Genomic DNA, 22,243 nt, shown 5'->3' on the forward strand with positions numbered 1-22,243 from the left:
AATGCAATGTCAATGCTATGTACAGTGGTTGCTATACTGAATTATTTAGGGAATCATGATAAGAAATATGAATGTGTTCAGTACAATGTTTTACATATTCTCAATCTGCACTTTGTTGAACCCACAAATACAGAGAACCAGCTATATTCTAACTATGTATGGATCCTTAAATATACAGCCTCTTTAGTTAGTAGGAGCATGGATTATCTCCACTGACCTTTGATCTTTCCAATTAAAAAGTTCTTTGAATTCACAATTTGATCCATGTCTGAACGAATTGTTCCTTCCAGGCCCTTTGTCAGGGTTCTGCATTCCTCCTTCAACGCACTTAATCCTTCTGAAACTTGTTGCTGAACCAGGTTGTAGGCTTCTTCCAGGAGCTGCAACAGGAGTCACATGTGAATCGTGGCTGGCTGTGTGCAAGTCCCTGACATAGTCGGGGGGAGGGAGAGGGGGGACTCATCTGGGACTCCCAGAACATAAACAAAACGGCACACACACTCAAGTTTTCCTTTCAAAGTTCACATCTGTTTGGATTAGTTCTTATGTAAGTGAGATTAAACAGGCTTGATACAGACATTTCTCCACCCGGAGAAGGAATTATTTAACAGGAACAACAACAAATGCTCTAAAAACCATAGGGCAGGGAATGTTCACTTGGAGAAGCACACAGCTGGAAAGCAGCATCACCACTTACACCAAACCAGGCCCTCTTTCTGTCATTTTTCTTGCCCTTCATTTTAGGCAGCAGGTCTGTCTGAAGGGTTGGCAGGAGCTCCTCCATCACCAAGTTACTCAGGACCTGGAGAGAGGAAGAGAACCCCAAAGTCTGGTCAGCTGACAGTGGCTAAGTATAAGGATCAGGCCAACCAGAGATCTCATGATGGCCATCTCTTTCTTGAACTCTATTCATAATTTTGTGTGTGTACATGTTCATGCTTGAGTGTGTGTGTGTGTGTGTGTGTGTGCGTGTGTTGGAAATTAAACCCAGGGTCTCTGCCACCAAGCTACACCCAAGCCTAATTTGGTTATTTAACTCTGGTCCAGAGGCCACAGAAATCTCATCTAAGATAATCGTAGAGGGTAAACATTCTTAAACAGTCACAAAGAACAGAAACACCTGCTGACATTTTCCCACTGCTATCTCCCCAATGGAAAGAACAAATCTTTCAAATTCAAACTTTTCATACTCAAACTAGAAGGACCTAGTGCATTTAGGATACAAGGGGAGGTTTCAATAATGAATAAGGGTTTTGTTAGCAAACTGTGCAGAGTCGAGCTTGGTTTTGATGCCTTCGGTCCCAGTCAGTATTCCCTGGAACTATCATTGTTCCTCAAACCCCATCACTGACTAAGTGTATTTGTTCTCACTGAACACAATTTCCATCCTCAATAGCAGAGGTAGCCAACCTATGGCACATATGCTGCAGTATGCTGTTTTATACCACAGAAAGCTCTAAAAGATTCACCATCGCTACTCTAGAGTGTTTAGAAAAGCAAGGAAAAAGCAGTGTATAGAAGAGAAGGTGAAGACAACCTGCCTCCTGTCCAGCATTTACATCCCACATTGTCACCACTATGGCCAGGAGAAAGTCTGAAGGGGATGCTAAAGGAGGTAGACTTGATAGAGTCAAGCTGAAAGACGAGCCTTAGAGATCTGCAAGGTTGTCAGTTAAATCTGTTGCTCCAGCACCACAGCCCAAGCCTAAAAAGGACCCAGATGAGAAGAGAGACAAGGCGCCCAAACAGCAAAAATGAGTAGCTAATGCTAGCAAGAGAAGGAGCAAGTGACAGAAAACGGAGATGCCAAAAAAGGCCAGGGATTTAGCTCAGTGGTTCTGCCACCTGCCTCACAAGCACAAGGACCCAAGTTCAATCCCTGGTACAAAAAAAAAAAAGGACCAGACACAGAAAACTGAAGGTGCTGAAGAGCCCAAGTGAATATGTGCAATTTTAATGGCTGCACACTTCTGCGGACTGAAATATTAATTTTTATTGTTTTATAAAACAGAATGTTGTTTTGCTTTTTTTTAAAGCTATGCTGTTAGCACACAAAGTATTGTTTTAGAGTAGAGGCACATATTTCACTGATACACATCTCCAAAGCTGGATGGCTCTGGAAGAAAACACCTTTTTCTTCTAGTTTTGAAGTATCATTTCTCAGCCCCCAGCAGGAGGGATTCCCTGTCGATGACTCACACAGTCGCCTTGGCACAAACATTGTGTGGTGTGGAAAATCTAAAATTAGTTTGCATTCTCTTCTCCCTCTGTTCCTTCAGCATAGAGTTAACTTCCTTAAGCCCAGAGACCTGTTGGATCTTGTCCCCACAACACTAGTTACCAATATGTCGGGCAATCTGGACTTCCCAGGGATATGATTCAGATGACATTCCTCAAAAGAGCAGTGGCTCCTTTCCTGGACAGTGGGTCTTCAGATGGATAATTCTGCCACTTTTATTTCCTGAAAGCCAGGGTTGGCTCGTGAAAAGCTGTTAAACTTGTTCAAGGTGAAACGTTAACCTTTCCCTCTCTCTAAGTGCTCCCTGTTCACAGCGTCAAGTGAAGACTTCACTAAGTTTTATAGTGGCTTTCTGATTTTTTGCAGTCTACTGAGGAAAGGAGTTTAAAAGTTATTGGATATTGATAACTGTCGGTCCATGTTCTGCCGGAAATATTATGACTGTTTATGAAAACTACCTTTAATAAATCTAAATACATCGTTTCTTGGCCTTTTGGCTAAGATCAAGTGTAATAAATCTAGATACAGCTTTTTTTGTAATGAAGGAAAAAGAAAGAAATATTTTGGAACACTTGGATATTTGCAAGTTAAACAGAATATTAGGGTCTGTCTAAACTTTGCAAGGTGTTTTTTAAAAAAAATCAAATATCAATTTTGCTTGGGTCAATGACTTTTAAATCTGAGCATTGTTCTACAAATCCATTCATTTTTTTTATGAGTCCATTCATTTATGAGAACTGGCCTTTCCATCTTCCCTGCTGGCCCCTGAGTCAGAACAGCTCAGATTTTGGCAGAAGGCTGTGGATTAAGATTTACAAAAGGACAAGATGGGGAGGGGAGGAGGAGGTGAAGAGAAGGCAGGGGTAAGGGGAAAAAATGAGAATCAAGACTTGTCATGTAGAGGTACAAGATCCCAACAATAAATGTAACTGTACTGTATCCCTAAAATGTACCAATAAACTCAATTAAAGCTGGGGAAAAAAAAGATTTACAAAAGGACAAAAGCAGTGTTGGGACTGGAAGCAGCCAGGAAAGTGGAGAATCACTTAAGACAACTGTTTATGAAATTGAAATAATATTTATTTTAAATAATCGACTTCCTTCTCACTTTTCAAAAAAATTCAAATTATACTTTGGGAATTAAGGAAGACTATTCCTGGGGTCACTGGCCAGCCTCATGGTAGCAGAAATGCTCATGAGCTCACTTGACTTTGCTCTGATTCTTGTGGCGGGGTGAAATGCGTTAGCTGATCTGAACAGGGCGAACAAGCTGCCCAGTCCCACTGTGTCTCTGGGTTCCTGAGAGAGACAGTCGCTCAGCTTGGTGCAGCAAGTGGGGCTCTGTTACCTGCGTTGTGGGTCTGCCTAGTGTGGTGAAGTTTATAATGGGAACAGGATTTCTGTCTGCCCTGATAATCATTGATGGGGATGTGCTTACCTATCTCAGACATTTCTGATGTATTTAGGAGAAAGAACATATGCAAACTCTATGGAAATCTGACCGACAACTAGATTCAGTAAGCAATTAGCTATCCATGGGCCCCATCCTGGTCAGGGGGGCGTAAACTCTTGTTTGGAACACTAACGTCCAAGACGGGCCCACATGGAGCATGAAGAGAAGGAGCTAAGAAGCACAGAGACTAAAGCCAGAACTTATGATCAATGGGCGCTACCATCTTGCTTGAAAAGTATTAAACTCAAGAATCATAATCATTGCCCCAATTCATCCTTTTGCAGAGATTGGTTTGAATTACAGCATGAGTGTGAACAGATTTAAAAAGATACAAATGCTATGTACAAAAAAAATTTTTTTCCATTTGGGTGGGCTTATTACAGTTTTCTTTTAGTCTTTCCCAATGCAATGCTCCAAGAAATTTGGCTCTATTTTACAACTTAGGGGGTTGAAAGAAAATACGTCTGGGAAAAAAGCGCGGATAAGAATGTGTTACAAGCGTGGCAAGTGGGGCAGGGCTTACAAATGGGACGCAGAGCCTATGGGAGCTAAAGCCCATCTGTGCTTCATCCCAGCACCATCCTTCTCTTCCTCAAAGCTTATAGCCTTTCCCTACCCTGACCTCATGCTGCCCCTCACCTGCCCAGGGCCTACTCTGAATTTCCCCACCTTGCCCAGTTCTCCAATAGCAGCGTCCTAAGCCCTTGGGCTTTTCTAGGTACAGTGGCTAATCCAATAAATAAGTCATAATGATGAAGGGATCCTCTGTCTCCTTCCCCACCAAATGGGATCCAGTGAGTTTCACCATAAGAAACAAAAAGTATAATTTTGCTTTTTTCTTTTTTAATGAGGGAGGATGTTGGACAAATTTAATTGCTGGGCCTGTGGAGATTTAAATTTTTCACCACACATACAGGAAATCAAACATCCCATCAGATTGATCAAAGCCAACAAACCAAGGCTCATTCATTGAAGACCACACCACAGTGCTTTCTCTTAGGTGCTGGAGCTGCAGGGAAGGTGGGAGGTCCAGAGAGACTGCCCACTTCCTGAGGTAGGCCCCAGGTCCGAGCAGATATTAACCCCAGGCGCCTGAGGGTGTTAACTGAAGCATTGTTGGTGAATCTATTCAGAGGGTTGCAACTCAAGATGGTTCAACAGAAGGCAGTTCTGGTAGGAATGGACAAGACTTACAATGTGTATACTTTCCTTGTCTTGAAACTGCTAAGTTCTGTGGGAATTATGAGCTCTTGTCTCAACCATCTGCCCAAGTTAAAAGCGAATAATAAACATACCAAATAGCTGTAGAAACTTTAAAACTTGCAGAGTGCTTTCCCACATGATCTCATTTGATACATTTATATAGACAAGTAGAAAATATGTTGATGTTTTTATTGATATAGAAATATTTTCACCTGATAGTTTGTCAGGAGAAGTATTCTTTTTTTTTTTGTACCAGGGATCGAATTCGGGACCTTGTGCTTGTGAGGCAGACAGTGGAACCACTGAGCTAAATCCCAGGCCCCCAAAGTATTCTGAAATACTGCTTTGCCTGGACCCTTACCTAAAATAATCATCACCACAGGGCTGTCATTTTGCTGTGTGAATCAGCACTATGAAGAGAATACTGTCATAAGGCTGCGAATCTACTGAATATAGGCCCCAGAAGTAGAGGAGACTTAGGCAGTGTTATGATTAAGCTAGTAGGAGATAGGAAGGAAAAAAATGTAATTAAATTCAGTGCTTTAAATTTAAAAAATCATATTCTGAAACTCAAGTTATGCTGCGTCATTTTCTATAGCTACAGAGAAACTTCTTTGGACTCTGATCTCTCTTTTGATGAAGCTAAGGATAAACACTGCCTCACTGTCCTGCTCTGTGTATGGAGGTCATGGTGAATCTTCCTTACCAGGAAACACAGAACACTCTGGAAGCCATTTCTTTTAAACCAACTTCTCTAAGCTGGTTCAAAATGAGTTTTAGTCATGAACTGGCTTGTAACTTCAGCCAAACTCTCTGAATGTTCTTTTTCTTTCTTAGAGGGTGCTACAGAAATAAACCTGAAATGTCCCTCTACAGCTCACTTCATGAGTCTGTGATTTCACCAAAGATACTCAGATTCATGGGGAGCAAAATGTCTTACTCATCACTTGATGACTCTTGGCATTGATAGATCTCTTCTACATTTTTTTTTGTTGTTGTTGTTCTCTTTTGTTTTCTCACAGCATTTTTAACTGCAAAAATTAGCACCTTAATATGATTGCTTTGCACTAAAGCCTGATGATAGTCTAATGTGTACAGACCCCATATATACACATATACATCCACATGCATATGGCTGCCTTGTCTTCGTGATGCTGGTTTCAACACAAGAGCAAGAAATGAGTCATTTAGCTCTTTGTACCTGATAGTATTTACCATGTAGCAACTAAAAGGAAAAACAGTTGAAACAAAAGAAAACACAAGTAAAAAATCAACATTCAACGCCCCAGAAAGTATCTATTAAGTGCCTATTTTCAATGGCATCAGGAACGAATGTCAGCTGACGTGAGATTTCAAGTGAAAGAAAAAAATTAAGCACGTGCCTTAGCTGAACTCATAGAGATATCAAGATGTGTAACTCAATATAGCCCCATGTGTGTTGTTGAACTTTCACTGAATCAGGAGGCGGAAGCCAAAATCACTCCCTTTATCATTTGTCCACTTAACATGTGACCCCGAAACTACCAGCTCCTTAGGGCAGAAACCTACCTTTCATGGCTCTCTATCACTGTCACCTAGCATAGGGCCTGGAACATAGTGGGTGCTCAATAAATAGTTACAGAATGAAAAAAGCTGGGCGGCTTACTTAGCTCTTCTGTCTCTCTCTGTTTTCTCATTTACAAAAAGAAATAACTGCCCACCCTACTTCATACAGTCGTTAAGACAGAATTTGCTCTACGTATAAAGTATCATTTGAATATTGGTCTATATCTTAAATATCTATTCACTATTAAAATGTATTGGCTTATAAAACAAGCTAATTGATGTTATGGGCTTCAGCCTCCCCTTATGTTTTGCTTTTTCCTTTCTGGCATAAGTACTGTGCTCTCTAATCTTCTCAGATTTACAAACAGATATGCTTCCCAAAATATTACCGAGAACTGGTTAAAGTTCTGGATTGAGTCTCGAGTTGGGAAATAAATTCCCTTCAAATATATCCAAAAAAGAGAAGATTCTGGTTCTTGTGGGAAAATGATAAAGAGCAGCTCCATCATCATGAGACAATGTTTAGCTTTAATTGTTTAATGACCACATAGAGGCCAGAAACCATTTGGCATCTTTCAAATATGTTTCCTAATAAAAAAAAAAAATTCCAGCAGACTAGAATCACTCTAGAAGATGCAACCAATGAAAGAGTGTATGATCCCATAATAAAATAGTGGCCATACTCAGCCTGCTCTTGGCTGAATCAGCCATGCAACTGGTATCATCATGGAGGCTGGGGTCACAGCATGGAACAGTTTCCTTTAGAATTTAGGCTGTACAACAACACTGTCTCAGCCCACCAAGGTTCTCAGGGCATGATGACTGGTATTTCATCAGCATCATGGGAGATTATAGTGGGTCAGAGAGGACAGAAAACCAGGAACACTAAATGAATCATATAGAAAACTGGCTAATGATTTTTAAATTTGTTTCCATTCATAAGTTCACTTGTATGTTAGTCAACAGATAACGATAGTGGTATGCTAAATACCAATTCAATAAGATTTCATTTAATTCTCACAACTCTGCATGGTAAACTTTATTATTCCTACTCTTGCCAGAGGACTAATCTAAGACTAAAAGAGGTCAAATAATTTGCTAGATTTAAATGGAGATCTGATAACCCAAAAGCCCCTTCACACATGGCACCGGACGACACTCCTTACATTTGCTTCCAATCTGGAGGCACGAGGTCATTTGAAAGAAGAAGCCTCTGAAAGAGGCAGGGGTGGGGGAAGGGGAGCAGTCGCCCCTACTGTTGTTGCTGTTTCAGGTTACCTTATATAATGCCTGGTCTAGTGGCCTATGTACTGAGTGTCCAATAGCTTGCTGACCACATGCTTCTGGACAGTAAGAGAGACGGTCTTTGGAACCGTATCTTTCATTCTTGCAAATTTTCTTGATCATTTTTCCTTGATCAGGGTTTATGATGACCCTGAGTTCCTACTACCCGGAAGGAGATAAGATTCACACTTCTGAGCCCCATGTTACCTGGATTTCATCCCCAGTGATCATTTCCCACGAGCCGTAATGACCCTTCTCCTGTCGGAAGAACTGAACAGCTTCTAAAAAGGCTTGGGCTTCAAATGTCGTCTGTTTCATGTAATCTAAAGGAAAGAGGAAGGGGCAATTAGCAAAGTGAAATTCTGTTTTATATTTTTTCCATGGTTCAACTGTGCCAGTTCGGAGAACTAGCAACATCAACAGCAGTGGTGGTGAACCCATGGCACGTGTGTCGCAGCAGGCTGTTTGTATCATTGAAAGCTCTGAAAGGTTTGCCATCACTGATCTATGGCAAGGCAAGAAATTAGGAGACACAGAAAAATCTAAGCAAGTACTTAAGTTAAAGTGCATTTTCAAGTGTACATCACATTACTTGTTCACCATCTTAGCTGATTAACTTTGTCAGTTCCTGAAAATAGCTGTTAGTACTAGAAAAAAGTTCATCTCCCTTCCTCTTTCTTATAAATAAATGTTTCCCTCTCTCCTTCTACATGCCAATAACTTTATGCTACTAACTGTAACATTTTCCTCACACAAGTCATGCAGCAACAGGGCCTTCTGTGAAAACTCTAATTTCCTTATGAGTTGAGACCAGCTACCTGTCAAAAAGATACCTACATAATATGCTAAAGACAACAATTACTAACACTCTTGCAGCAGGATACTGTTCACCTAAAAACTTCACCTATTATGAAAACAATGTCTTTGTAAACAGGGAAGGGTGGAGGAGGTTAAGGAGGGCTGGGAATGGGGAAAAATAAAAACCAAGATACATCATATAAAGGTACAAGATCCCAATGATGAATGTAACTGTATTGTATACCTAAAATGTACTAATAAAATTAATAAAGATAAAAAAAACTTCACCAGTTTCATGGAGACCTAACAAAAACTCCTGAAGACAGTATAATTATCACTCACATTTTACAGATGAGGAGACTGAAGCTCAAAAAGGTGAATTCATGGCCTGCGGTCACATAGAGGAGCTGGTGTGTGGTGGATGAGAACTCAGCAGTTTGACTTCAAGCCTACTTTCTAACCACTGCACTGCCCGGCTTCACATACCAGTTTATGGTTCATTTCCCAAATTCCACAATTCATGTGTCTTTCTTTCCAACACATACAGCTAGCTTTTGGAGGACACTGTGATAATAGAATTGTAGAAATTTTAGTGCGGAAATTGATTTAAAAATAATCTAACTGGGATCAGTTGTAGAGCATTTGATTGGTTTGCATGAGGCCTTGGGTTTGATCCTAACACCACAGACAAGGAAAAAAAGGAAGGGATTTAGCCTCTCCCATTATAGGACACAAAGTACTTTTTTTTTCAGTACTGGAAATTGAACCTAGGGCCTTCATACTGAGCTGTATCCTCAATCCTTTTTTTTTGAGACAGGGTCTCACTAAGTCACTAACTTGCCCAGGCTAGGCTCACACATGTGACAAGATCTCTTGCTAATAGGATATAATTTGCATTTATAGGATGATATTGTATGGGTCAACTGAAAGCACTGATTCATATGTTTAAACCATAAATTTAAACAGTGGTCAAGGACTAAATCATACAGGGGACTGAGCAGTGCAAAAAGAGAATCAATCTGCACTGAAAGACAGCAGACAACAGCTTGTAGATAGAACTCTTTTGAGATTTGCTTACTTGATCACAACCCTCAGGAACTTGGAGAAGGGAACATACAATTCAGGGTACAGCCTCAACAAGAGTTCAAACAAAATTCTCCACAGTGAAGACACTATGAAGTCCAGAACCTCAACCCTCCAAAATATAGACGGAGGCCTGATGTTTCTAATATTAATAGAGAGGTTTAGTCAAAATCAAAAATCAGAAAAGAGGCATGCCCCAAGAATCAAGTTTTTAAACCAAAGTACTTTATTCCTTGTACCTTTTCTTGGCTTGATGACTGATTTAGTGTTTAACCTCAGAGCTTTGGAAAACAAAAAGTTAAGATCTTGCTATAAAATTGACAACACCATTGGTAGTGTGGTTCCCACAAGGGGATCGCCGTATGTGCTCAGGACGCTGGGAGGGACTCCATCAAATGAGATGGAAACTGTAATTACTACACTGCAATTCAAAATTGACTCATGTGCTCTTATTTTTAACAGCTGTTTTCATTTCCAACCTAAGGAAATAAGGAGATGGAAGAAAATGTGGTACTGTATTTGGACAGAGTGAGTATGGCCAGACTTGCCAGGCAAGGAAAAAAGTTTTAAATTCTTCATGTCCTTAAATGAAGTGCAACTTTTCATATTTCTTCCCTCATTGACCTCAGAAACTGGGGCAGGTATTTCAAATCCTCTCTAGTACCTTCTATATCTATACCAAAGCAAACAAGGACACTTGCACTGATGCTTGCACTGCCAGTGATCTTTGGCAAAAATAAATGAAGAAATGGGATTTTGGAGACACTGATGTGGGGCTGAGAAAAGGCAAAGGAGGAACAGAAGGTGGGCTTGAATGTAATGATGGTGGAAGTAAAACACGGTAACTTAAGCGGAGAAGAAATTTATTAGTAATCAAATGAACAACAAAAAAATTATAATCACTGAACAATGAAGCCTCAGAGAATGACAGCTCTTGACCATTAAGGTAGAAAAACTAGATTTTTAAGCACTTGCTAACCACTGGGGGGAAAGGATATAATTTACTGGTTCATCATTAGACTTTCAGCTTATAGACCAATTAAATAAATTTATTTATTAGTAGAACAAATAGAAGAAGTTGCTTTATGGGTATTTGTTCTTAGGGCTATAAACAAAATTCAATAGCAACTGCCATATCATTAAGCAAATAAAAAACAAAGGTTTGCATTGTAAAAAAAAAAAACACTACATTGCAATAGTAACATGATCTTCATTTTTCTTAAGTTGTTTGCAAAGGCATTTGAACTCAGTCAGAATGTACAGGTGTTTGAGAGGCATCAGATTCCCAATTATTGACTGACTTCCTGCTAGAGATCTCAAAGGAACAAACTCCAGCTTCACAGTCCCCCTCTCCTGCCCAGAGAGCCCCCCAGAACCAACAATGGTTTGGATCTTTAAGCGATCTCCTTGCAAGCAAGCAGACTTAGAAAATGCCAGATACCAGTCCGAAATCTCTTTTCTAACACGTAATATGACAGGTGCACTGACAGAAAATTGGACAACATTAAATTCAGTCCCTCATTTTATGGAAGAGGAAATTGGGGCAAAAACATGGTTAATTCTTTTAGCTAAAGGTCACACAGCTGGTCAGCACCAGAGCCAAGAGTTGAAAAAGTGGCTCGGGTATGTCATAAGCAGCCTTGGCATTTCACACTGACTTAAGTCATAGACTATGGGAGTTGGAAGTGTTCTTAAAGGTCACCTACCTTGAGCTTTTGTTTAATGCTGTGATCTTTCAGAATCCCAGGCAAACACTCACTTGGCCTTGGTTCTAATATTTCTAGCAACAGACAGCTTACGATTTAATGAAATTGTTCTTTCCATCATTGAACTGCTCTAATTATTTGAAATTTTTTCCTTCTATCGAGCCAAAATCTGTTTCCATAAACTTTTTTTCATTAATCCCATTTCCCTTTTCATAATAAAATATACAATTTTACTCCTCTTCCATATGGGAACTTCAAAACAACAGCAATCCACTGAATATACTCAACTTTCTTCAACTAATCTATAAACAACATATCTTTTGGATCTTTTTTTAATTTGTCCCTCCTTTTTCTTTTCTTTCTGCAGTGATCCAATCTAATTTATCAACATCTTTTTAAAATCTGGCCTCTAGAACTGACTACAATATACTGCATGTTATCTGAGTAGTGTGAGTCACAGAAACAAGAAAGATTTCTTCCTTTTTCTGATTTCTAACCCTCTTTTTAATTACAACCACATCACACTGTTGACTCATATCTTTCTTGTAGTCCAATAAAATTCCTATACATTTTCATATAAAATTCTTGCCAATATAAGCCTCTCTGCACTTGTATTTCTCCTTTTGACTGAAGGACAGATTTTAACATTATCCCTATTAAATTACAACTTAGTGTGATCAGCATAACCAGCCAAAGCCTGCTGAAGCCTTAAAAACTGTAATTCTGTCTCCTAACCCCCTTGCACCTTGGTATCACTAGAAAACTGGCTAAGTTTATCTGCTGTGTTTCTATCCAATTCACTGATAAAACATTGACCAGATCAGGGCACAGACAGGGAAGTTTTCCCTGGGAAACTAAGCAGTTTAGAAGACATGTGGGAGACAGATTTTGGCCATTCATTTAACAATCACAGCCCCAGGACTGAGAAATGTCTAGGAATGCATTGTTCTCCTTAGCTTCTCCGTATTTCTTCATCCATGCAGCTGCATGGAAAACTCATATTTGGAAGACATGATTAAGGATTTTGCAAGGAAAGGAAATCTTCTCTAGGCCTCTTGGGGACAGTTATTCAGGGGGCCAGCCAGGGAGACATCACTTTTGTTTTTTTCCACTTAACACAGATTTATAACATGTCTGAGTCAACTGAAACAGCAAAACTCCAAGGGCTGTGGAGTCATTGTAGACTTTGACTCTGGCTGCTGCATTGGGACTGAGTTTGGAAGCTGCTCTGTTATTTTATTTTATTGGTTAAACGGTGCCAAACCATGTTAGCTGATCTGCCTGGTGATCTGTGAAACTTATGTAACAGCATTACTCACTTCACTGCTATGGTTTCTCCTCACTAATGCACACTTCTGAACAGTTCCCAGCTTTGGGCCCTAGGAGAGCTGCAGCAAGGCTGCTTGCCTTCCTTTCTCCTCTAAAGCAAGGGGAAGGCATGCAGGGGCAGGTATCCAACACTTACGGAGTCCCAACCATGGCGTAGAGGCCATGTCTCACGCGATGCTCCTAGGCAGTTATATACATTCCCACTTTACAAAGGATGAAGAAACTGAGTTTCAGGAAGGTTAAACAGCTTAAGTTAGTATGTGGGCAGACCAGGTCCACTCATCTCCAATCCTGCTATAACACTCTATGGTTTGATGTTTGAAATCTTTTTGAGGTAATTTTACAGTCACCTGCTAGTATATGAATTAATATAGATATCCTCCCTACCCTTTACCCAGGCCCCCATCCCAAGGGAACATATTTCAACCCTATAGTTCAAGACTGAAACCATGAACTTGATACTGATGCAATCCAACCTTCTCATTCAGATTTCATCAGCTTTACCTGGTACTCTTCTATGTGTTTTGGCTTTGTATTTCTTTTTATTGAGTTTATTGGTACAATCTAGGTATACATTACAGTTACATTCATCATTGGGATTCTGTACCTTTACATAATAGGTCTTGATTCTCATTTTTTTCCCCTTGTCCCTGCCCTCCCTTCACCCCCTCCTCCCCTCCCCATTTACACACACTTTATTTCCATTTATTCAGTTTCTCATATTTTTTTCTCTCCCTTCTCTTCTACGTGTTTTGTAGTTTAATGTTAAAGTCATTTTGCAAGGCTGGGAGCTGAGGGGTGCAACTCCGTGGAAGAGTGTTCTCCAAGTATGTGCAAAGCCCTGGTTTCAATCCCCAGTACCACCAAAAAAGTTATTTCTAAAAGGGATTTTTCTGCTCTAAATTTAGATATATATTTCCAATTATTTACCATAGAGTAGGGATTATCTAAAGCAAACTATGCATTATATTTTATTTTGCTTTTTTAAAATTATAGTTATTAGTTCTTATTGACTATACAAAATAATGAGTTTCACTGTGGCATTTTCATACAAGCATAGCATGTGCTTTAATTGTATCCATCCTTCTACTGTCCTCTTTCACCATACACCCACTCTTCTCCTTCGTGTTCCACTCCCCTTCCATAATAGGCCCCTTCTGCGTTCACGTCACTTCCCTCCTATACTCCACGGAGGAGAGAAACATCTCTCTCTGAGTCTGACTTATTCTGCTCAACATGATCACCTCAATTTCATCCATTTTCCTGCAAATGACATGATTTCATTTTTTTAATGGTTGAATAATACCCCATTACGTACATATTCCACATTTTCTTTATCCATTCATCTGTTGATGGTTACCTAGACTGATTTAATAACTTGGTGACTGTGAATAGTGCCACAATAAACACAGGTATGCAGGTATCTCTGTAGTATGTTGGTTATTTCTTTGCATATAGATCCAGTTTAAATAGCTTGATCATATTGTGGTTCTATTTTTAGCTTTTAAAGGAATCTTCATACCTATTTCCACAGTGACTGTACTAAGTTTCATTCCCATCAACAGAATATTATGGCTCATTTTCCTTTGCATTCTTGCCAGTATTCGTTATTTTGTTGTTGTTGTTGTCTTCTGGATAATAGCAGTTCTGACAGGGGTGAGACGGAATCTCACTGGAGTTTTGATTTGCATTTGTCTGGTGGCAAAAGATGTTAAACATTTTTTGATATATTTATTGGCCATTTGTACTTTTTTTGGGAAGGTTCTGTTCAGCTCATTTTCCTATTTATTTGAATTACTTGTTCTTTTGGTGTTAATTTTTTATTTCTTTATGCTAGATATTTTTTCTCTGACAGATGAATAGCTGGCAAAGATGTTTTCTCATTCTGCAGACTGTCTCTTCACTCTGTTGACTGTCTTCTTTGTTGTGTAACAGCTTTTTAATTTAGTATAATCCCAGTTGTCAATTCGAACTATTATTTCCTAAGCTATTAGAGACTTGTCAGAAAATTGTTGCCTATACCAGTATCTTGAAACCTTTCCCGTTTTTTCCTCAGACTCCTAATTTTACATGTGAGCAGATTGAAGGCCAGATAGAATGTGACAAGACATTGCTAAAAATAAGACAAAGCAAATGAAAGCTCAATCACTGGAATTAATAATGACTAGTGCTCATTCTAAAAAAATGATAAAGGTTTTAGTTTTTATCTTAATACCTACATATATGTAACCAACCTAAGCAAATATCTATTACTACATTATAAATGATAACTCTGATGGGAATTGACATTCTGTACTGAGAAGAAACTGGTAAATTGACAGAGATTCCTGGACTATATTTTGTAAACTATTAGACTAAAATACTAATCTACTGTCCATAATATAGGAACTCCCTCAGAGGAGATAAAATGCTTCTCAAACAAATGGACAAAAAGCTGTTAATAGTGAAGACTTTGTTTTCAGAGATATTTTTAACCACACAGAAAAATACTGCATGCCTTTTCAATCAAAAGCAATCATCTCATGAATTCTTGATTGTCAACAGAAATTAGAAGTTGTTTGTCAACAGAGAAAAGGAAGTAGTGATTACTAGAACAAGTAAGGACAGACTGGCCTCATTTCCTTTAGATAAAAGTACCAGATTGGTAGATTAAAAGGTACTTGAAGATATCCTGTATATAAATTTTAGCAAAAGCAGATATCAACATCTTTGATTGACATACTGAGTTTAGATTGGCTGATAATGCAAATGGATATCATAAAATAAATAACTTAAATGATAGGGGCTAGCCAAAGGGCTGATGTCTTGGCTATCACCGAGGAAATCTGTGCAATATTATCCCTAAAACATTTTCAATTACTTGGGTAAGAAGATCAATCCATGAAGTTCTACAGTGCATTTTACTTAGCTGGCATTTACCAGTCTCTGAGTTAGGCCTAAGGATACAAAGTCATATGATATGTTTCTAAATTTAAGTTCCTTAGTCTCGTAGATTAAAGACTCAGGATCTAAAAAGAAGTATAACATGGGCAGACAAATCTAACAATCCAAAAGCTCAGGATATATACCTAACACATAGTAACTATGCAACAGAAGACTAATGAATAAATAAAAGGAATAAAAAAACAACTCTTGAGGAAAAAAATCCCAGTGACAGAGATTTAGCTCAGTGGTGCCATGCCTCCCCGGCAAGTACAAGGTCCTGAGTTCGATGTCTGGTATCAGAAAGAAAATTTTTTTAAAACCCCAAATCCTGGGGGTTTATGTAACTATTACAGAAGTACAAGTCAGCAGTGTGACACAATTGTTCATAAGTAGGTAAAGCTGGCCCTAAGAAATGTGGGTTACAAGGACAAGATGTTCACAGATGGATCTGGGATTTGCTCTTCTAAGCTTATCATTCCATACCTGTCCCTTTTGCTGAGCACCAGAATATTTTATAAACATTTGAAATAAAGAAAAAAGGTGTACAGCTGAAGAAAACTGCAATGAGAAATCACAGAGTTTTGGAAAGAAAAACCCAGAAGGAAGGGAACTTCATCTACATCTTCAAAACCTAGAAAGAAGGGATCTTCATTACATGAAGACCTGCAGTGTACAAGAACACTGAGTTTGCTCCTGATCAGTTCAGACACTAAGGTCCACGAATGTGCAGTCCAAAGTAGAATGGGGCAGATGTTAACTCCATTGTAAGGATCACATTTCTAATATTTAGGCTTAAAGTGAAACAGGCTCCAATAGGACGTCACCAGTGGAGGAGTACTCCGTCTTCAGCTGAGTCCAGCTGAGTCACTTTGTAGAAGGTAGATAGACTAGCTCAAAACCTTTTATTACATACTCTCATGGTAGTATTCGCCTCCCCCATCGCAGTACTTGAAATTTTAGTTAACATAATCATGTGAGCTATGTCTTTTCCAGACTGTAATCTCCAAGGGAGGCTGCTGTTTCTATTCGTCCTGCATCCCCAATCCATAGTGCATACCGCAGTACTCATCAAACACTTAAAGAAAGGAAAGAAGGAGTTAACAAGGTAGGGTGGCAGAAAGGGAAAAAAGAGAGGAAAGGGGGGCAGAAGAGAAGAAGGGAGAGGGACAGGAAGTAACTGCAACAGCAGGAGTGCTGAATTAAATCTCCTACACAGGTCCAAAAGTTCATGGTTACAAATAAAGCTCAAGTTTAAAGTTCAAGTGTTGCGAATGGATCGGATTGACTTAACCAGTCCCTTCCCTACTGTTACAAAGAACTGCTAAAGGGAGTCGATGTCCCCCACGCAGAGCTTCTCAGGCTTTGCTAAGCATCAAACTCCCCTGGAGGGCCTGCTAAGGCTCCAATCTCAGCTTCACCGGGTGTGCAGTGAACCTGGGGTGGGAACCACTTGTTTGCTGTTCTAAAGAGCTCCAGTTGATGTTGACACTGCAGGTCAGGGACACTCTGAGAATCACTCCTCTATCCAACTTTACATTGCTCTACCCAGCAGTCACCCACCGTGCCTGTCAATAATTCTGCTTTTGATCTTGCTCCAGAGATTTTGTCTTTAACTTTAAACAAGTCCTCCAGGTGCCTCTGCTCCAGGGAGCACACGTACCATATTTGAGGGGAAAAATTATACAAAAGATTGTTTAGAGTCCCGATGACCTTGTTTCCTCATTAAGGAAACAGTTCAGACATGCCTTTTTTGTCAGCTGCTCAAACGAATGCTAGTACTTACTCAAAGTAATGTTTAAAAAATAGTACTGTGATGGAGCTTTATCAAAAATATGTGGATAAGAGACACTTTGGGCAGGTTCAGAGGACATTATTCCAAACTAGAACTCTACTCACAGAAAGGAACCCCACTCCTTCAGAAAGTGTCATCACTGACTGGGCAGAAATCCTCAGATGTAACCCCAGCTGATCTCATTTTCCTTTTCTGGTACTCAGTGTATAAGTTTTGTTTTTTTTAATCTTGCATGTCACAGCCTTTTTTTCTAGTCTAAATGATCTCAGTTTCCTAAAGTGATCCATGTTTCTATTTCTAGTCTTTTCCAGAAAGTAATGGTGGTGTCATCATTTGCTTTGCCCCAATATCATGAAAAAAACTCTGTGCCCTGAGGCTTTGAATCATTGAAATGTTTTCCATGGGCACGAGTTAATCTATCACCCCATATGTCCTAGCTACCTGCAAAGAGTCAGGCCAAGAGAATAATGACACAACCAATTATTTTCTATTTGCCCATGACAAATACATATGGTGTTATACAAGTAGATTTGTATCCTAAGAATAGTGAGGGCAGAACTGTCTCCTAATTCTCTAGAAATAACTATTTGTAAAGATGCTGCTGAAATGTACTCAGGAGAAAAAAAAAATACAGCAAAAAAAAACTTCAGCAAAACAAATGAAGAAAATTTCCTTTTTACAATGTGAATTTTACTAATATATATATATTTTTTAATATCAGGAATCAAACTCAGGTCCTTGCACTTTGGAGGCAGGCGGCAGAACCACTGAGCTAAATCCCAGGTCCTTTTACAATGCAAATTTTAAAAGTATCTACCATATAATTGTTTACAGGCAATTGTGGCAAAGCTCATTCTTGGGTTATCTTTCAGCTCAGACCATGGAAACTGCTGTCATGTGCCTCTCAGTGACATTGTGCAGAGTTATGTGGCTTATTCCCTGCAGGCAAAAATTTACCACACAACCTGGACATAATTTGAAGTAAGCCTAAGTTTTCAAATAAATAAAGGAGATGCTCCGCTAGTCACAGACTGGTACAATGTGTCACCGTCATGCACACAAATATTAGAGGTATTCTTCCTGACTGATTCTACGGGTAATCTTACCTTGTGTCTTAGTTACCTTCTCATTGCTGAGATAAAATACCCAGCACCCACAGATTAAAGGAGGATAGGTTTATTTTACTCCATAGTTTGTGGAGGTTTCAGGCGATAGCTGGCTGGCTCCAGTCCAGGGCAGTACGGCAGAGAAGAAACTGCTCATGGCTAGGCAGGCAGGAAGCTGTGAATCTTCCTTCTTCCCTTTTTATTTCATCCAGAGTACACACCTATTGGTTGGTGCCACCCACACCCAAGGTGGGTCTTCCCTCTTTGATCCATTAGCCACACCCCAAATTATACTAAACTAATCGGTGGGCTAATCCAATATCACACACTCATGACCAGTATCACATAGCAATGACCCAGCCACCTCTCAAAAGCACTACCTATGAGAGCATAAGGCTTTGGGGAGTATCTAGGTACAAGCCACAACAGCTGTGAACCCAGAGCACCTCAGTCTTACCTACACATGTGAGAGGACACTTCCTGCAAGGAAAGGCAGACAGTATGAAGACTTGGCCAGGTTTACGTTAGAGAAAAAAAAAAATCGCTTGCATGAGTTGGTGTAATTTCATCATCTCCTAGCTCAACACACCCCTAGAGACAGCACTGGGTGATAATGTGCTGTGGGAATAGCCCACTCATCCGCTTATCCATCACTAATAATAGCGTTGGCCTTGAACTTACCAGAAGATTTTACAATTTGTGACACCGCATTTGATTTCTATTGTAATTTTCTAAGAAAAGAAAGCTGTGTAATCATTCTAGGTAGAAAATGGGAAAAACTGAAAATCAAAGAATTGTATGTCATTGTCCAAGATCATATCAATAAATATCATTTTATCAGGTCATCAAATAAAAACAAAACTAATACTCAAAAAATAAATTATTAGTGTGGTATAGACTCAGCTTTAAAATGGACCAAACCTGTTAATGTAAAACTGCTGACTACAGTAGTCTACTCTTGTCTAGAGTAATATATCTATTTCCTTATTTGTAACTTTCCCCCAAAGACCTAAAGAATTAAACTGACTCATTCTCCATTCACTTCTAAGAAGTAGGGAGGCAACCAAAGACTCCTGGAAACCCAGAACCTGCCCGGATTAAGAAGGTGAGGGCATTAGCAGCTTTCATGCTCCTTCCTTAGTTTTGAAGGGGCAATAAATAATTTAAGATTTGGGCTCTGAGGGAACAGTTCTTTTACTTATTTATTTATTTACTTATTTGGTACAGGGGATCCAACTCAGGCCCTTGAGCTTGCAAGGCAGGCGGCAGAACTACTGAGCCAAATTCCCAGCCCATTCTTTTTCTTTTTTAACGGAAACTCCAACAGTCATGTACCAATAAAAATAGTATCTGCGTTCCTGACCTATTACAAGGAGGATCAATGGCTACCAAAACAGCTCTTTTAAATTGCTGGCCCATGGTGTATATCGATTTTGCATAATTCCTTTAACCCAAAAGACACTTAGCATTTTGTTGAAGGCACAAGACTGTAATATCAGCACGTGTTGTCTCACTAAAGGAATCCATTTAACGTAGCTTTACACTTACGGTCAACTATATGATTTTATTGTGAAAACTAAGCATTTACAGTTATTTTTTAGTAAAGAGTCAAGAAATGTCTTGAATAACTTAGCTAACAACATTTAAGCACAAAGATATGCTTATTAAATGAAATATTATGCAATTACTAAAATAACAATTGTGATGAGTTAGGAACATCATGAAAAAGTAGTTGAGCACATATTTAACTGCAAAAAAATTATAAAATTACACCCATCATGAGTTCACATATGAGCAGTGACTGAAAGGAAAATGCATATGAAATGAAGAGATAATTATGGAATGAAAAGGAATCTTTTATTTGTGGCTCAGAGTTTATGAAGTGTTAAGCACTATTAATTATTCTTTGGGAGATACGTGCTGATTTAATAACTATCTTCTCATGACCACGGACAATACTGCCTCTTTAGGATCAAAATGGTCCTGTGGCAGGTGTGGCCCGGGAACTGAAGAGAGCTCCGACAAGCACAAGCAGCTGCCAAGTCACAGTGCTGGTCCCAGAACCCAGGGTCCACAGCAAGGTGTCTTTACAGTAAATTAGCCCTGGTGGATGGAGTTTCCTCTCCCTCAGGAAAGGTAGGGTTTGAGTCCAGTTCCTCATTCAGTTCACCAGGGAGTTTTGAGTATGATTTAAACTGAAGAGGTCATTTTTTTACCGTCTCCTTACAGATACTGTTTAGTGTGGTTTACTGAGAAAAGGATTTCCCCATCTTCTTCCAATGTTTTATGTTTCATGATTGAAGGAAAAATCTTATATCCTGGAGCCCTTTGGAGCTTGTCACAAACGTCCTTCCAAGTAGTTTCTATCACCTGCTTCACATCAATACTGAACAATATTAAAAAACACACATACACATTTGTCAGAAGGTAGAAGCGGCATCTGTGACACACTGGGTGAATTTTGGCCTATAACACTATAATATTCTTAAAGGCAAGGGCTATCGATCCCGTTCATCGTGGTACCCTTAGGTATAGCAGTGTCTAGTGAGAATCAGAATTTGTACCACTTCTACCAGGGGACTTGAGGTGAGTTACCTCTGCTTCTCTGGGCCTAATTTCTTGGCTTTTGAATAAGGGACTGACTGTCAGGTCTCCATTTTCAGCTATGAAATAATGTAATTCTATGATCATCTTGAAGTATAGCTAGTTTTATTAACATCTGGATATGCTTTGCATGATACTAACACAAAGATGGAGAGTTCCACCTTCAAACTGCATCCTTACAAAGGGACCTGTTCTAAATCAATAAAAAAAGAAGAGACCTGATTCTTTTCTCTAATTCACCATTACATACATAGCCCAATCCATCTCAGTCAATCCCAGGATCAGAGTAATGCACAAATATAAGACATAAAATTACTTGTAACAAGTCCCTATGTACATTAAGGTTAGTTCGTGTGTAAGACCCTTGATGATAATATCTTACAAATCCTATTTCATGGGCAGTGAGTAATCCTTACAGCTTTAACTTTGAAAGCTAACAGTGCTATACCATAATATCCTGCTCTGTGTGGCAGAAAATTGCTAACCACGAGCAGACATATTAGATGAGATCATTTCCAAACAGGATGTAGCCTTACAACAATCTGGTGTATTTATAGCAACAAATTGTTCACCCACCTCCTACCCTGCCAAAAGAAAAACAGCTTAAAATGTGTGATGGATTTAGGTGCCCTTGGTAAACAATTTCAGTGGTGGCTACAGACTTGACTTACATGTTGTAATTAACTTATTCCATATAATTATTTGAAAGAATTAGTTCAGTGATATAATTCCTTTATGGTAAAACAAAGAAAAAGGAAATAACAAAACCTTTATTCTTGTGTTGGAAGTGTCAACGCTTTTGAATAGGTCAGTGTTTGCACAGCACGGGGGTGGGGGGTGTTTCCCATGATAACATAAGTAAATATTATTGAGTATTCACAGTTCCTAAGGGTATTTTTGTGATTAAGGAAGACACGATGGAGTCACAGAACTAGAAAGGGCTTTTAATGTTTAGTCCATTTCCCTACTAATAGAGTAGTATTAAGAGTAGTAGCATACAAATTATTCCGGATTTATTAACATTCTTCATAATAGAAAAACTAATATGTATTAAATGGTATAGGCTCACAGACTAAAAACTTAATCAAGTGTAAGTCATTCAAAGACACTGTCTCAATCTCTCCACATATCATGTAAGAACCTAAGTTCTCAGTATCAAGCGGTTCTCCCTCATGT

The 22,243-nt window shown here is 39.2% G+C and overlaps 1 protein-coding gene across 1 annotated transcript in view; it reads right to left on the bottom strand.

Moving 5' to 3' along the window:
• The window catches only part of Niban1 (niban apoptosis regulator 1), an 86,992-nt gene that overhangs the window by 19,438 nt on the left and 45,311 nt on the right, over window positions 1-22,243 (bottom strand). Inside the window, exons 6-8 of the mRNA XM_010631734.2 lie at window positions 7,932-8,047; window positions 698-802; window positions 218-380 (exon numbers count right to left, since the gene is read on the bottom strand). Of these exons, the coding sequence (XP_010630036.1) occupies window positions 218-380; window positions 698-802; window positions 7,932-8,042 (379 nt within the window). The 5' untranslated portion in view covers window positions 8,043-8,047. The remainder of the gene's footprint in view (window positions 1-217; window positions 381-697; window positions 803-7,931; window positions 8,048-22,243) is intronic.

The sequence above is a fragment of the Fukomys damarensis genome, unplaced genomic scaffold (genome assembly GCF_012274545.1).
Source record: "Fukomys damarensis isolate Sample0158 unplaced genomic scaffold, DMR_v1.0_HiC HiC_scaffold_11, whole genome shotgun sequence".
Classification (NCBI taxonomy): domain Eukaryota; kingdom Metazoa; phylum Chordata; class Mammalia; order Rodentia; family Bathyergidae; genus Fukomys; species Fukomys damarensis.